We start from the raw sequence: 17,235 nt of genomic DNA, 5'->3' as shown, positions 1-17,235 counted from the left end.
AGACCCACCTTCTCTGAGATGGCTGGCCAATGGGTACAATCTTATCCTCATAGAACCTCTTCATTGCAAACCGGTCCAGGGCCTGGTCGGCGCTAGAGGGACAGACAGGCGGTCAGAAGAGCCAACATCTAAGTCCAAAAGCCCCTTCACCACCTCCCCACCCTCCAGACCCATTGAGTCCTCCAGCCACCCTGCGCTGAGACCCTTTCAGAAAGGAGAACCTCGGCATCTCTCAATCCTGTGTGCTGCACAGGGGTTGGCACCACACAGCTGGGAGCCCATCTCTAGTCCCCCCACTTAATTACCATCTCTGCATCTTGGGGCAAGTTACTGATCTTTGTGAACCTGGCGGCGGGGCAGGGGGCGGGGGGCGTGGTGTGTGTGTAATGAGAGTGATAGCCGTCTTCCTCAAAGTTTGTTATGGCGAGCTAACATCCCTAAAGAGCTTGAAACATATAGGCACATCGGAGATGCACAGCCAAGTGCTCGCCATTCTGCCAAGATCAGGCTAAGATAAGAGTTCTTAAAGTTGTAAAATTGCCACTCTACTGGCAAGCCCTCTGCAGAACATTCTCCCCACCCTCAAAGAGTGTTCAGAGAGATCATTTAAAAATGTAGACAGATCACATAGCTCCCCCCCGTCTTGACTCTCCCAACGACTTCCCATTACTCTTAGAATAAACCCCGAAGTCCTTATCAAGTCCTACAAGGCTCCCAGGCTCTGCTGCCTTCCAGCTTCACTTCCTGCTTCCCATCCTCTCACTCACTCAGCTCAAAACACGCCAGCCCCTCACAGGAATTCCCACCACAGGTCTTGGGCCTTTCTTCTCTCTGCCTGTAAAGTTCCTTCCCAGAATTTACATGACTCAGCCCGTCCCTCCCTCCTCCCCTTAATTCGGGTCTCTGCTCAGATATCGCCTTCTCCAGAGTCCTCCTCTGACCACTGTTGTGCTCTGGTCTCCATTCTTTCACGGAACTTATCACCTGCTATTACTGATATACGTGTTTATTGATTTAATGCCCACGAGGACAGTGGCAGGGTTGTGCCCGCTGCTGTATTCCCAAGCCTAGCACAGCGCCATGGCTGGTCAATAACATCTGTCGAATGAATAAACAGATGAGTGGGTGGGTTCCTCTGCTTCTCTGCAAAATGGAATAAAAATGGGACTCCTCCACTGCTTGTTTACTAGTCCTGCTCCAAAACACCTAAGTGGGAAACGGCCCTGCTGGCCAGAGACGGGGGGATAGACAAGGTCATTTCTGGATGGCTCGGCTAGCCCCAAATCTGATCTGGCGTTTCTTTCTGACACCCTTTCTGCTCACCCCGGGAAACAGAAATCAGTTTGGCAAGAAAAAGTGGCCCCAAGAAGCTGGCTAGAAGGTGTGTTCATGGCTGGGCCAGGCTCCCAACGATGCCCCGACCAGGGCCTACAATGGAGGGATGGGCTCCCCTCTCTCCTGCCCTCCGTCCACAGGCCCTTACCCGTGAGATGCGGCTGGGCACCTTCCTTCGGTGGGCTCTTCCTCATCCTAAGCCCCTCTCACCCCCTCTGTCTTTATTCTTGAGCCCCAAGGAAGGGACAGGTTCTGGTGGGTTGGGGAGGGGGCTTCTGCTGTCAACATTCAGAGAATGGGTGGCTCAGGGGCCCTCTTACCTGGCCGAAATGTTGCTGTAGTGCATGTAAGCGGCGATGACAACTCCTATCCTTCCTCGGTTTCCCTGAAAGAGCCCCCAAGCACAAAAGCCTTTATTTCTAAAGCCAGCCTACTGCTCCAAAGTCCATTCAGAAGCCTTGGGGGAAAGGGAGCAGGGGCTAGAGAGAAGATATGGCTCTAAGGGGGAACAGGATGAGGGAGGGGAGAAGGTGGGGGCTGAGTCTCAAAAGAGAAGAATGCAGCTGATCACCTACAACCCTTGAAGGCCCAACAAGCTGGTACCCCACACTTCTTGTGGGTGCCCTTGGGACAGAATCTATCATGCCCTAGGAAGGAGAATACACACAGACGTACACACTCACACAACCCAATGATACAGACAAGTATATTCCCTTGTCCAAGGATATATTCATGCATCGGCACGCGCGCGCGCACACACACACACACACACACACACTCACACACCCTGCAGCCCCCGCTCTGACCTTGTTGTGTAGAACGACGACATTGTGGGGGTCTGCATTGAGCCAAGTGTCCATGGCTTTGCAGACACTGCAGATCTTCTCCAGGGCTGGGGTGTGGAGGTCAGGCCAGCCAAATTCCAGTACCTGCGGCCCAAACCAAGAGTGAGAGACGGCAGAAGCTGGGACAGTCAACCAGGGCAATGGCGGCCGCACACACCCCACATGCCAGTAGCGGGGCAGTGGCCACCAGCAGCTGGGCCTCGGCTCCTGCCCTGCTCATCAGCCCAGCTGGGAGGTGGGGGGTGTGGGGGGCAAAGGACAATGGCCAGGACCAGAGGCCCTGTGCCTGAGTCTCAGTTCTGACACTGGCTCGCTGAGGGGCCTGCGGCCAGTCTTGGCCCTTCTCCCAGCCTCAATTTCTCATATGTGTATAAAAAAAAGGCTTGGGGCAATGACCTCAAAATGTAATGGGACTCCCAGCACTGTCCCCAAGTTCTACCCCCACAGACGACCCCAAGGCCTGGCTCAGGGCAAAGGAGGGCAGAGCAAAGGGCTCCTGGCTGGCCATGGCTCTTTTCAGGCCCCAGCCACACACAGCATTGACTTCTTCAGACCAGCCCAAAGAAGCCTGCAGGGGGCAGAGGACAGGTCTAAACAGTGGTCTCCAGGCTCCTCAAAACTTTTCTAAATTCACAGAACTTTATAGCAAAAGTGAACTTCTGCTTAGCAGGGCCCAAAGAGTATATCTAAGCCAGCTTGTCCACTTCCAGAGGTACAAACTGAGGCCCAGAGAAGTATGTCACCTCCCCAGGGTCACACATAGCAACAGGGACCAGAGCCCGGGAGCCGGGAGCAGGCCCCATGCCAAGTCCTGCACACAGCCCACCAGGCAAGCAAGTGAAAGCGGGCGGTCCACGTCCACCATTCCCAGCCAGTTTAAATCCAAAATGCCTTTCAATAAAACTAAAAACCTCACAGTTCCAACCTCACCCCAGAGATGCTATGTGCCCCCCAGGGGAGGCAGACCTGGGTGGAAATCACTGTATCAAGTTTTGTTTTCTGTGATTTCTATTATGGAAACAATGAATAGATTCTTTCCCATTTTCTGAATAGAAGGGGGGGCTATAATAGGCTTTGCAAATCATCCCCACTCAGCATGGGCTCACCTTGGCGTGGAGCTTCGTGATGTCAGGTCTCCGCTCAGAGAGGTTGAAAAGCTGGAAGGGAGAAAAGGAAGAGGTTGTGCAAAGTGTCACATGCTGCTCTCACCATTGCTGGAAATTCTACCCACACGTAAGCAAACATAGGATCCTATCAGACACGCACACTGACCAACAGAAACTCAACTATAGGTTCTCAGGATAAAGAGGGCAGGGAGAGAGACGTATGGACGCTCAGCCGCTCCCCTCAGTGAGGGGACATCCAGAACTAAAGACTAGAAGGGGATGGAACCTTTCTTGGGTCCCATGTGCCTCCCCCAAGGTGGGGACCTCCCCACACTGAATGGAACCTGGTGGTGTTCAATGTTAAGTATTTGGTCTCCTCTCTGGTGTCCATTCCACATGCGGACTTCAGAACCTCACTCCATGAAGGTACAATGGCTCTGTGGTCAGGCACCCTCCATTGGAGGCTGCCAATCATCCTGGATGGACCTTCTCAGACCCTCGACGCCCCCCCTGCCCCAGCAGACGCTCTCCAACACCAATTCACATCCCATGAGAATCCCCCAGTCTCTGGAATTCCTGTCTCCACCTCCATCTCCCTGCCTGGGAAACTCAAAGACCACTGTGTTCTCTCTGGGGAGAAAAGATGACCCTGCAGTCTAGAATAGGCAGGATGGAGGGAGGATGGCAGAGACCCATGAAATCCTGGACTCCCAAAATCAGGAAAGACCTTAGGTGGCTTTTAGTCCACGTTGGAGCCCAATAACAGAACATGCTACACTATATCAATAAAAGCTACCACTCGAGTATCCACGTCCTGTCATCCTGTGCTAAGAACTTGATATCTACCAGCTGGTTTCATTCTCTCAACAACCCTAAGAGGTGGGTAATATTATTAGGCCCATTTTACAGTGGGGATCTTAAGGCTTGGTGAGGCAAAGTGGCCAAGATCAGCTGCCTAGTAGAGTAGAGCCCACATTCCAACCCCCAGGGCTTTCTGATGTTTAAAACCAGTCTCTTAACAATGTCCGACACAGTTAACGGATAGGTGTCTATAGTGGGCTGAATAGTGTCCCACAAAAAGTCACATCCACCTGCAACTTCAAAGTGCAACCTTATTTGGATGTAAGAGGTTAAGGATCGGGAGATGAGATCATCCTGGACTTGGGGTGGGCCCTAAATCCAGTGGCTGGTGTCCTTATAAGAAGAGGAAAGGCCACACAGAGAGTCACAGGAAAGAAGGAAGGCCATGTGATGACAGGGAACAGATATCGGAGCCATGAAGCTACCAGCCAAGGGTCACCGAGGATACCGGAGCCACCAGCCACTAGGAAGAGGCAGGGCAGGTTGCTTCCCTACAGGATTCAGAGGGAACATGGCCCTGGCAACACCCTGATTCCGACTCTGGCCTCCAGAACTGTGAAAAATTAAATGCCGTTGTTTTAAGTTCCCTAGTTCGTGGTAATTTATTACAGCGGCCCCAGAGACCTAATACAGCCTCCTGAAGCTACCTCTGCTCGAACATCCAAGGGCAGCCCCACAAGGCTGCACAGTCTGGTCTACAGGTCCAGTCCACATGGACCTCCCTGTAAAGCGGACCTGCACCTTCCCCAGGGGCCGGGACTGGCCCAACCCAACACCCGGGCCAGACTTTCTGACATTAGAGGGAACCACTGGCAGTCACTTCATCCACATTTGTGAGGTGATTCTCTTAGGCCAGGTACAATCCCAGTGTCAGCAGCACAAGGTCCCTTAAAACGCACTGTGCCACAACTCTGCTCTACGAGTTCTCAAAGGCGCCAACAATGTGCCTGGTCTGCCACTTCCTGACACTGCGAACTTAAGCAGATGCCCCTCCTCTCTGAGCTCTGACAAAACCTCGTTTCTAGGGCTGTCCTGAAGGTTCAATACATGGAGGCAGTTGGAACAGGGCCTGGCTTGTAGTAAGCGCTCAATAACGTGAGCTCTTATTGTTATTCTCTCCTCCTGGTCAACACACACATGCACATACATGCATGCACATATGCACTCATATACATGTGGGCATACACATACACGCATGCATGATACACATGCACACAGACACACAAGCACACACACAACTTGGTTCCAGCTGCTGCATTCCAGCCACAGATTTACCTTATAGCAAAGTTGGGCTAGAGAGGGAATGAAGATTCCAGCCACGAGAGACACCCAGGGCCAAGTGCAAGTGAAGGAAGAGAGAAGGAAGAGCCGGCCCAGGGTGGGTAGGCTGGGACCCCAGCAGAGGGTGGCAAGCAGAAAGGGCAGAGGGGCACTAGAAAAGTGGGCGAGGGGCCTGTCCTCACCAGGTAGTTGCCTCCATGTTTGGACTTGAGCATCTGGGCCACCTCGCGGAGGTTGCTCCGGAAGTTCTCCTCATTGGCTGTGCTGGGGAAGGAGACGGCGATGATCCTCTCTGTGACATATACCAGGTCCAGCTCACAACTGTCCTCCATGGTCCGGCTCACACTCATGTTTCTGGGGAGACTAGCAGAGAAGGGGTTCCAGATGAGAATCTAGCCCCGAGGCAGGAGGCAGGTATCTGTACCCCTTACACACTGTGCATCGCCTCCACAACCAATCCAGGAGAGCCTGGCTGCTCCCTGGCCCAGAGCCAAGGTCAGAGGCTGCCCCTGGCAAGGCCAGTGCAGCCAGCAAGGCCAGCCTGGGGCCCGGAGAGAACAGAGCTGGGCAGGGGCTGGCAAGGATCTCAGGCCGTGCCAGAACCAAAGAGTGATGACACCAATCCTGGGTTCCTATCAATTCTGTTGGCACTGCCCTCACCCTGATCCCAGAAGTCAGAGCCAGGGCCCCAGGAGTCCAGCTGTACCCCCGACACACGGCAGCCACCTGGTCTGGCGGACGTGTCTCAGAGGGCCCTGGGACAGCTCCAGGAGAGGAAAGAGAGGCTGAGCTGGGTGCTCTCCAGCATCCCGGGCTGAGCGTTCTGCTGCCCTCCCCTGGCTCCGGGGCTATGCAGTGGGCAGGGAGGCCTCTCAGGGGAAGGGGCAGCTCAGGTGACAGGCTCACCTGGGCTCCGGGTAAGCCAGACCTCAGCGCACATTCCAGCCCTCCCCGGAGGCAGGCCAGCTCCTGCCCTTTGTTCCCTGGCTCTCTCCCACCTCTGGCAGCTCCCACCGCCTCCAGGCCTCCCTGATCTCTAAGGGCCCAGCAAACAGAAGGCAGAGAGCCTTTGCTGCTGTGGCAGAGGCAGGCGGCCTCCAAACATCCCAACACCATCTGAGCTCCCTGGAGAGGTGGAGAGCCCCCTGGGCTGGTCACTGGATGAGGGGAGGTAGGGGGTCACATCTTGATACCTCGCCCAGCTTCTCTTCCAGGGGAGGAGGGCCCAAGGTGCCCACGGGGGCGCTGATGGGAAGGGAAAATGGATCTTGAGACACTGGAATTTCATTCTGAAGCCCACAGTAGCTCCGCACCCTCACGCCTTCTCACCCCATCACCAGCTTCCTAGTGTCTGGCTTCCCCTCTCTATCCGAGATAGGCAACACTCACGTTTTATTTTGATCACCCTGCACTACAGTGGGGTACAGTTGAGGCTGGAGGGGCAGCAGGACCAATACCACCAGGGCATTTCAAAGTGATGGGGGCAGCACTGGGGAGCACAGCCCAGGGCTCCAAGACATGGGGCAGAATCCCAATCTCAATCAGGGTTAACTCTGAGCCCAGCTGTGTATATGGGGTTTGGAGATGGGGGAGCCAGGGGTGACATGAAGCTTTTCCAAGTGGCAATGACAGGGACCAAGTGGTAGAAGGGCCAGTGGGCTGCAGTAAGGAGTATAGTGTGAATTTGAGCTCTGAGCCCTGGCCATTCCTCATCCCAAAGCTAAGCTTCTCACTGCAGCCTTAAGAGGTGGGGTTCCTACCCCAAGGGAAACAGCACCACCGTCTGGCAACCTCAGCACTGCACTGTGCACCCACCCACCCCACGGTGGTCCTCAGCTATAGGGGGAGGAGGGGATCTTCTAAAGAGCGTATCAGGTTTATGAGCAGCAGGCAGCTGGGCCACAACCTGTTTGGGTGTTCAGCCACATACCAGGCCCTCTCTGGCTCGCACCCCATCTTCCTGGGGCCAAATTCTCACTCATCTCTGGAGCCTTAGGGGTGAAGACAAGGCAGAGAGGGGAAGGCCCAAGTCAGAGAACCAAAGAGCCTGGATGCAGGGAAAAGAGGCTCCATGTCAAAGGCACCAAGTCCCCTGTGTGTGACCTTTAACAAGTCACCTCATCTCTCTGAACCTCAGTTTCTTCATCTGCCAAATGGGAATAAAACTGTTACCATGCAGGGTTGCTGCAAGGACTAGATGAGATCATGCAAGTAGATAGAGAATTCAGCTCCAGGCTGGCTTCCAGCTAGAGCGCAGAACATGACCCTTGCCAAGTGGCATCGCCCTGCGCCCCCTGGCTGAGGCTTTCACATCTGCCCATGCTCCCTACCGCTGGCTTTATGACTTCGGGCTCACAGACCCAAAGGCCTGACTTGCCAGAACACCCACAGTGACCTCACCGCCAGCACCCCCACCCTGTGCCCCGATAGCCAGGCATACCTGACGGGCTGGGGATGGGGCTGGACACTCGGGGTGACTCTGGCGGAGCCCTGGGAAAGAGAAAAGAAAGGCAGCGTTATGGAGGAGGCAGGCAGAGAGCTGCCCACGGGCACAGTCGGGGTCATGGGCAAACATAGATCCTCCTCTCCTCTCTCTACCAACATTCCAGCCCCGGCACCCTAACTCCCCAGCCGCACAGCAGCCCAAAGCCCAAAGCAATCGATGCCAACTCCACGTGAGTGTGCCTGTGTGCGTGTGAGCCCCCAAAGAAACAGGCTTTCCTTTCCCTGGCAAGGAAAAAACCCCAGACGCTCAGAAACGGACCGCATCTGGGCTGGTGCCATTTGTACCGAGCACAGACGCAATGTAATAGTTACTGAATTGAGGGCAACTCATTTCATCTTGATTCACTGGCCATCCTAACAGGAAGCCGGAGGGGAGATTATAGACTGCAAGTGTGAGAGAAGAAAAGGTGAGTGATGGCACCCTCTCTCCAGCTCTACACCTTTGTTCTCTGACCATCGTCACCCCACACTTCTCTCCTTTAAAGCAGCAACACCGAGCGATTCAATCAAACATTCAGAGACGAGAGCGGTCAGGCATGACGTGCACCAACCGGGAGCCACTTAGGGCAGCCAGTCGAGCTCCTGAGTACCCACCGCCCATTGTATGTTACCCCCTCTCCCCCCCCCCATTCCAGGCTTGTCAGCTTGCACAGAACTAGGCAAACGACACAAGCTGGTGTCCAAAACATCCCAGGGCACCCAATGGCGCCGCGAGGAAAGCTCGGGTTCAGAGTCCCACGGTACCCAGCTGGGCAACCTTGCATTATCTAATGCTCTGAGCCTCTGCAATGTCACATGTAAAGTGGGGCAATCCCTATGGGTGGTTTGAAGATTAAAAGGAATTACACATATAAGGCGCGTACATGTAGCTACTGTTATTACATCAAGTACAATGAGAAGGGCAGTTAGAGATACAATCCTCCCTTCGCCTCTACAGAAGAGCAAAGCCCTGCATCACCTCTGCCACCAGTTGCCATCCTTTCAGCCACCTTACTAGATGCAGAATTGGACATGCAACTTCTAGAATCCCAGGCCCAGCCGGAGCCCTCTGAGCCCGCTGGCACCTTCCAAACATCCCCGGGCCTCCCAGAAACCAGCTTTTCCCAACCACCAAGTTGCAACCACCTCTTGGAGGAGACGGCATCACAATCTGCCAATGAGAGGAGAAACTGAGGCAACAGTGACTCACCCCCAAGTCCTGATGACTGGCAGGATTTACTCTCAGGCTTCAGGCATGACCTCAAGAACAGGAACCCCCTTCAGCCCTCTCCAGCCCCTGCAGCACCTACAAGGCGGGAGTGGGTGGGCTCGGACACCCAGCTCCCTGTGGAGCCCAACGTCGGCAGCCCAACGTTGGCAGCCCCGCTAAGATGAGGACCCTCCATCCATCGGCCCGGGAGGAGGTTGCGCCCAGAGTCCCCCCTGCCTGGGCTCCCACCCGGCTCTGAGTAGCTCGGTCTCCGCGGGCAGCCGGAGGAGGAAACAGCCAAGTGGGACTGTCGGGGCGGAAAGTTTCTCTGTCTCCACAGCTCTCCTGGCCCTGAGGACTTGGGCTTGCATGAGTCAGGCATGGGGGGGGGGGGGGGGGGGGGGGCGGGGGTTGGTAAGGAGGGTTGTGTTTGGTTTTCAAGCCCCAAACCAGGCTGTTCCAAAACTACCCACCCAGAGGAATGCAGAAGCCCAACACTTCATCTATCTCCATTCTGCTGGTCCCTGACGAGGAGTCGCTGAGCCTCCCCAGGCCGTAGGCCCTGCTCCAGGCACCAGGGCCACCCTGCTATAAATAGCCCCCTCGGGTTTCATCTGTTGCTGATCCACAGCCACTTTTGGAGGAGGCCACCACAGCTGCTTCAAACAACTGGAAGCCACAACTGTAGCCAAGGCATGAAGTGTGGCCAGGACCACAGGTCCAGGCGCAGAGAGCATAGGGAGACAATGGGATACTGAGAGGGGCTTAGCAAGGGGACCAGGGGACCGAGGGAGGCCTGGAGCTCCCACAGCACAGGGGTGAGAAGGATGTGTGGGGCAGGAGAGCTGGCTCCCGTTCTCCACCCCCCTTCCCAACATTACAACACTCCACATTCCTTAGCCTCCCCACCCCAAAAAAGCCAGGGAAGATAAATAAAAACTTGGCCCCAATGGAGTCTGGCCATGCCACCTCCAGAGGCGATAAGACAAAGTCCAAGCCCGCTCTGCCCCACCAGGCTGGCCAGGGAAGGAGGCCGGGGAGGAAGCTGCCCAGGACAGAGACCCCGCCACAGAGGATGGAGACGAACAGCTGGACGGTCATCCTCTGATGAATCACTGGGCCGCCCTCTAACTGATGGGGCTTCCTGTTTTCCACAAACTTCGGGGGCATGTGACAGTCGCTGGCAGAAAGCAGACATGCACGGTGACATGTCTGAGTGTTGGTGGACGCAGAGCCACAGGGAGAATCAGAGAACCACAGATGGGCGGGGCGGGGGGAAGCCATGGGGGCCTGTGAGAAAACACAACCTAATGCTCAAAAACACACAGGTGACCTCACCCACAAGGCTAGAAACGGGCGTTTTCCAGCGTGCCTAATCATGCAGGCCTTTTTCAAGAGGGCTGGGAGACGGTGGCGAGATGCGGTCATCTCTGCCCCCATGCACACTCCCTCCTTCCGGGCACTTTCACTGAGTGCTGCCAGCTGTGTGCCAGGCAGTGTCCCAGGCACCAGGGACCAGAGGAGGAGAGGCCCCTGACCTCAGAGAGCTTATATTCTATAAAGAAAGGTACTCTTCAACAGAGCCCTTGGGCTCACTGAGCAATCTGTAAAATGGGTCCAGCACAGTCTCCTGTGACTTCACATCATTTCCCTGTTCACTTAGAGCTCTTAGAGAACCAGAGGGATCTCTACCAAAGGGTTCTACAAAGACTTTATTTTGAAAAGAAGAATAAGCTCTCTGTCTGCCTGTAATTCCCATTCTTTTCCTCACTGAGGCTCTCAAAGCCCTTTACTCACACAGTTTTGAGCTTCCTCCCAGCCCCTCCCAGGGCAAAGATCAATAAGACTTCTGATCCAACTCCCTAAGCACCAAGAACTCTCCTCTATTGTTGTCACCAAAATAGTCTCTTCTTTGCTGAAAAGACATCACCAAAAAAAATTCCACAGCCTCCCTAAAACAAGGTCTTACTCCTCTTACTATCAGTAAGTTCTTCCTGGTGCCTAACCTTCACCCTTCCTAGTGCAGATCCGGATGACTCTTTTTGCCTTGGTCCTCACTGTTGGTCGCCACGCAGCCATTCCTGAGCACTCAAGGGCTATAGCCATGGGCTCTGTTATCCACCTTCTTCCCCACCACACAGCAAGGAGCAAGAACGCAGGGGCTTGGGTGGGGCTGGTTTAGAGCAACCACTGTGTGGGAAGAGTCTTGCCTTCCTTTGAGGTCCACAGACCAAACACAACAGCTCTGGACCAAAAGAAAAGCTGTTTCCTGAGCCCCAGTCCCCGGGGACACAGTTGGGAGGAGGGTCTGTAAGCAATACCAGGGGCCACGTCAGGCATCCAGAGACTGGTGACGAACCTACGTCAGGAGCCTATCCCCATTCCGATGTCTCCTCTGGGGGCTCTGGCCACCCCTCCCTCAACACCAGCCCCTCCAGCCACACCCCTTCCTCTCTCCTTCCTGCCCACCAGCCTGGATTTTTCCACAACAAAGTGCGACACAGCACACCCTCCACAAACTCTACTACACACCAACCAGCGGAGGAAAACAGCCATTCCTGCCCTGAATCCTGGGCCATGGGCCAGAGACAGGAAAATAGCTCAACAAACAGGCGTATAATCACAGAAGCAGGCCCAGAGCGTCAATCATGTTCCTTGAAAACAGGTCCCCTCACTTGGGGCAGATTGCAGGAGAGTCCAATCACCCCGAAGTCATCCAACCCTGAACAGGTGTCTAAAACCTAAAACTTAGGTCTCTTCTCCTTCTTTGTACTACATAGGCCATTCTCGAATCTGCTCAGCCTTTCACGCACTCCTTAAACTAGACTAACAACCAAAACTTACCTTGTCCCTCCTCCCATATCCAGACAAAACACCATTCTTATCCACCACTTATACATTCATCCTAGATCAACAAAACTTTCTCAAAAAAAAAAAAATTTAAAGAAAAACAAAAAAATAAAAACCTCCAGTCCCAACGAGAAGATCACCTCTTTCTTCCCCAGGACCAAAGTCATACGCACCCTTGTGTCATAAGCTGCTTCGTGATGTCTAACTTCACTCTCTCTCACTGAAGAATCTGACCCAAGCTGGGGTTGTGGGAGCAGCAGCTCTAGGATTTATAAGAGTTTCCAGACCATTGGCTAAAAGTCTCGGTTCACACACCCTGTCCCCCAGCCAAGGGTTGGGAGTCCTGGGTAACACCAGACCTAAGCAAGCAGTGGTCCCAGGAAGAAAAGGACAAGGCATTGAGTCATTGAGCCCCTCCAAGCCTCTGTGCACTTATCTACAAAATGGGGTCACAGCATCTACCATAGGGGATGTCATGGGGATCCAAAAATACCAGCGCCTGGCCCACAGCCAAAATAGCAGTCATAAGAATAGCTACCATTTATTGAGCACATAGCATATACTTTGTGGGCATTAAGCTAGTTAATCCTCCTTAGTGGGGACATAAAACATTAATTTTTCCCCTGCACCCCAGCCCCAGAAACATCACAGACTGAGACAGGGCTCCCCCACCAACACGAGTGCTCCATGCCCACAGGGCCCACCATACCTTGAGCAGAGCCTTCCCCACTGATCTGAGCGGCATGCTCCCGCTCCTCCTGGAGGGCGCCTCCCCTCCGCCGTGTAGGGCAGCCCCAGGGCAATGTGGCAGTGGCGGTGGGCTCACCACAGAAGTGCTGCCGCCTGCAGAAGCTGCCTCCTGCAGCCCCAGCACCTCCCTCTGGGGCCCTCCCCACCGTGGGTCAGGCAGCTGTCAGATGATAGGGCCTCATGCCATCAACAGCTCCCCCTGTGCCAACCGCCAAAACCACTCCCTGTTCCTCTGCAGATCAGGGCGGGCAAGGATGGAGGGGCCAGCAGAGGGGCAAATTATCCGAGAAGGGCAGGAAAGAAAGAGGAAGGCCCAGCTCTGTCGGGCATCTGCCCCTGCAGTGTGAGGACGAGCCCCAACACAAGCATTGCCCAAAGCAGGGTCCTGGGAGAGGCCCCTCTGCCCTCTGCTGGGGTCCTTCCATTTAAGGAACGTGCTCATTGACTTTCACCAAAAATGCATGGCGGGAGGAACAGGGTGGACCAGCTGGCCCTCCTTCCAGCTTCCCCCTGAATCAAGGGCACATAAGCCACACAAAGGATTCTGCCATTTTCAAAGGCTTCTCTCTCCAAAGAAGCAGAGCCTGCAATTCCCCAAGGTCCGATCACCCTCTAAGGGCTCAAGAGTCCCTCTTCGTCTCTGCCTTTAGTCCCTCTTACTAGTGTTGCCCATTCCCCTGCCCTCACCTTGGTGACTACTCACCTACCACCCAGCCAGGCCTCACAGAGCCAGCCACCACCCCCCACCCTCCCACCCTGGCAAAGTGATGGGCATATGAGCTCTGGACCCATATGAAGGCCAAGGCCAAGACTGAGGCCCAGGGTGTCAGCAGAGGGGGCCTGCTCAACGTCCAGGCCCCTCCTCCGAGGCTCAGCGACCAAGCTGGACAACTCGTGCCTGCCCTCTGGAGAGGAGGGAGGGACACGCCACCCAGCAAGACAAGTGTGAGACATCAGCCACCCACCCCCATTCCTTCCGAGCGCCAGGGGCCCAGCCACATCCTTCTCCACCCCCGCCCCATACTTACGTCTTCCTCAAGACTTTTCCGAGTGTTTCCACCCCGGAAGGCTCCTTCTCCCTGGAGACAGAGACAAGGCAGTCAGAGAGGGGAGTCAAGGAAAGCAACCGAAAGGCCCCAGGTGTAGCACCTGCTGGGTTTGGCAGGGGTCGGGGGTGAGGGGATTGGCAGAAGGGCCTAGGGGGACTTGATTGTTTGTTTAACATTTCTTTGTCCACTAAAGGTCTCGCTCAGCGTTAATCAAACCCTCTTCTCTGTGTCCGATGACAACTGTGTGAAATATTATTCTCATCTTTCAGATGAGAAAACTAAGGCAGACAGGTTCATGACTTGTCTACAGTCACACGTTTAGAAGCTTTGGGGAGTTAGGATTTAAACCCAAGTCTTCTATTGCAATCCATTCAAGTCCGGCCATGGGCAAGAGATGCCTCTCAGTGGCTAACCTCAGTTTCCCCACTGCAGGACCCACTGACTTTTTTCTCTTCCTCTTCCATGCAGCCTTGAGGAAACTGTCTGTCTCTGCTGAGTCAGAAAGATCTATTTGGAAAGATCTGCTGGCTTTCTCAATGTCTCCATATTTAATTGAGAAACCCACATCTAACCACTGGCCTCTCTCTCTCTCCCTCTCTCCGCTCCCACTCCCGCCTCTCCCACTCCGCTGGCCCAGCTTCCCAGTGATACATTTCCAAACACACAAACTCCCAATGTCACTCTTATCCCCACCACTTCCCCCAAGTTCCCCATATCTACTCCAGAAGGATGTCCCCAAACACGTCTGTTCACTTTCCCCAAATCCATCTTCTGCTTCCCAGCCTCCCCAGGCTGCTCCGGGCCACTGTGACCCACCCACTGTCACTCACCGTGTCCACTACATTCTTTGGTGCACTCTCGGTGTTGATAGGCTGCGGACAAAGAGAAAAGGCAATGTGAGGCCTCAGGGCAAACATCCCCCAGGGGGCTCTCTCTCCAAGGCCGGTGGCCGCACGGGGCAGAATGCCTCCTGAGGCAGGACATGACGCCAGCCTAAGACTCAGATGGAACCTGGCTGTCCCCAAGTTGGGAGGCACAGTTCGGACAATAAAAAACATCCTATTCGTTCTATAAACATCCAGTCTGACACACCTCACCCAGGCCCCTGAGTCAGGCAGTCGCTGATCCCTCGCAAAAGAACAAGAGCAAGTAACAGTCACTGTCCCAACACACCAGGCATTTCCATCAATGCTGTCTCATTCAGGACAAGAACCCTGTGAGGTAGGTACCATTATTACTTTTGAGCCCCGTTCTACAGATACATACAAGTTAAATGAGTGGCCCCAAGTCATCAGCTAGTAATGGGGAAAACAGGATTCGAACCCCACCTTTGTGTGAAATCGCCACAGCACGGGATGGGAGGCCTGTCAGAGTCCTAACCCTGCCTTTCAAGGCCTTCCGCCATTGGCCCTGCCCCCTCAAACCTCAGGTTTCATGCTCAAAGCTCTGCTCCATCCAGAGCTGCCCCGTAGACCCCCTTACTCATTTCCCCATCCTTGTGGAACAGCTTCCCCTCTTTTCCTACAAGCTCTCCTCCTCCTTGAAGCCCTCCCTGAACACCCCAGCAAGAAGGACTCTCTCTCCCACCTTTCAACTCCAATACGTCTTGCTGTCTGTGCCATTTATCTGGTCATTAGCATAGAACAGCATAGCATAGAATAATTGCATCATAGGACTATGACTTGTTTTATTTGTGATCCTTATCCTGCCTGCCTCCAAAACAGATACAAAGCATTTTTACCAATTCGGTTGCCATATCCCTCCTGACAGGGACAGCGATGGATGGAGAGCAGGCCATCGATAAACACCTGTGGACCAATCCTGCCCCTCACCCCGGTGCCACTCTTCCCCTGCCCGGACCAACAGAAGTGCTTTCTGCTAAAGGCATCCTTAAAAGCGGGCTCCTAGGACTCCCCTAAAACAGGAGCGAAGCTCCCCAATCCAAGGCCACCTCCTGACCACAGTTTCTGGGGCTCCGTTTCCAACTCAGTGAAGTGGCTAAAAGGCGCCCTTGAACCATGTAGAAGGTCACGAGCACAACTGTGCTCTGCTGAGACGAGCATGCGCCAGGATAAGACAGAGAGTCTCAGAGTCGGAAACGCCTGCCCCATCCCAGCCCCGGTACCTGGGGCCTGGCTCTATGTGTCTAAAGACAGAGGAGTTGACGGAATGACCACTGAAAGGTTCTGGCACCAGCGAGAAGCGGGCCAAGACGGACACGCAGGAAGACAGCCAGCTCAGCTGCAGGCTGCCGCGCTCCTTCTGGCAACAGCCCAGACTTTACCCCTGCTGCCTAGAAGACGGTGACGGAGGCCAAAGCTTCCTTCAGGGGATGAAACCTCCTGAGCAGCTCAGGGCCAGGGAGAACAGGGTCCAGGGATGGGGTAGGAGGTGGGGAGCACATCAGTCAGCCCCTCCAGCCCCCAGGTCCGCTCACTTGGAGTCTGAGGATGGCTCTGGAGGAGTTCGGGGTCCACATTCCACCCATTCCCAGTCCAGCCCTAATCCTCACCCAGCCACCTCCCAGGGCTCCACTCCTGAGCCACAGGCCACTGTGCAGGGGGCAAATGAGCCCACTGGGAAATCCTGGCCCTCTGACCCCCACCTGTCCCTTCAGGTCCACAGCTCTGTAATGAGCTCCCCTGGAGACCTCAGGCTGGGCCGGACTGCTTCCTCTCTGGCCCCCAGAGGAGGAGGAACCCTCCTGGAGGGCAGATCCCAGGGACCATCTGTCTGCAGAGGCTACGTAGCAGAACTGAGCTCTGAACCCAGCTCTCACGACTCCAAAGCCCGCACTCTTCACAGTCCGCTGAACCAGCCTGCCCAGGTAGGGTGGCTTAGAAAGGACAGAAACACGGGGTGAGATGGAGAAGCTGGAGACGAAGCGCCTGCCCAGGCTATTACAGGCCCCGAAGAGCCCTCATCCTGCTCTGGGTGAAGCCTCCTAGGTGGTCTCGACTCTCCCGAAGAGCAGAGTGTGAGCCAGGGGGCCTTGAACTTGAGAGTGCCTCAGAAACACATGGAGGCTGTTGACACGCAGGTGCTGGGCCCTGTCCCGAGGGGTGATCCCTTAGACCTCTGGAGGGGTGCAAGAATGTGCCTTTCTAACAGGTTTCCGGGTCTGGGGGTGACACTTTGAGAAGCCCTGGTCTAAGCCAACGGCAGCGACAGCAGACCTCCGGGGCCACATCCTGACTCTACTGCTAACCGTGTGACCTCCAGCAGGCCACGTCGTCCTTGCTGCTCCTCAACAGGACAGAGAGGCTGTATGTTGTAAGAATCAAATGAAAGGAAGCACATCAAGCACTTAGAACAGGGCCTGGCACTTAGGAAGTGCTCAGTAAATGCTAGCAGTTATTTATCCTCTCCACCCCACACACTCCCCGGGCCCTCCCATGGCCCACCCTGCCCCACCTTGACCCTCCTGCCCCACCCCTCCCTTGTCTGGCATGAAGGAGACCAGG

General features: G+C 54.9%; 1 protein-coding gene across 1 annotated transcript in view; it reads right to left on the bottom strand.

Annotated features, from left to right (window-relative positions):
- Positions 1 to 17,235, bottom strand: part of TNS1 (tensin 1) — a 160,012-nt gene that overhangs the window by 78,256 nt on the left and 64,521 nt on the right. Inside the window, exons 3-10 of the mRNA XM_054585676.1 lie at positions 14,602 to 14,643; positions 13,751 to 13,801; positions 7,869 to 7,918; positions 5,611 to 5,791; positions 3,287 to 3,337; positions 2,142 to 2,264; positions 1,656 to 1,720; positions 9 to 92 (exon numbers count right to left, since the gene is read on the bottom strand). Coding sequence (XP_054441651.1) covers positions 9 to 92; positions 1,656 to 1,720; positions 2,142 to 2,264; positions 3,287 to 3,337; positions 5,611 to 5,778 — 491 coding nt within the window. The 5' untranslated portion in view covers positions 5,779 to 5,791; positions 7,869 to 7,918; positions 13,751 to 13,801; positions 14,602 to 14,643. The remainder of the gene's footprint in view (positions 1 to 8; positions 93 to 1,655; positions 1,721 to 2,141; positions 2,265 to 3,286; positions 3,338 to 5,610; positions 5,792 to 7,868; positions 7,919 to 13,750; positions 13,802 to 14,601; positions 14,644 to 17,235) is intronic.

The sequence above is a fragment of the Pteronotus mesoamericanus genome, unplaced genomic scaffold, assembly GCF_021234165.1.
Source record: "Pteronotus mesoamericanus isolate MK-2021 breed Mesoamerican mustached bat unplaced genomic scaffold, CSHL_Meso_final contig_90, whole genome shotgun sequence".
NCBI classification, from domain to species: Eukaryota; Metazoa; Chordata; class Mammalia; order Chiroptera; family Mormoopidae; genus Pteronotus; species Pteronotus mesoamericanus.
Note: the sequence above shows the minus strand (reverse complement) of the source record. Positions and strands in the feature narration are given on the sequence as shown.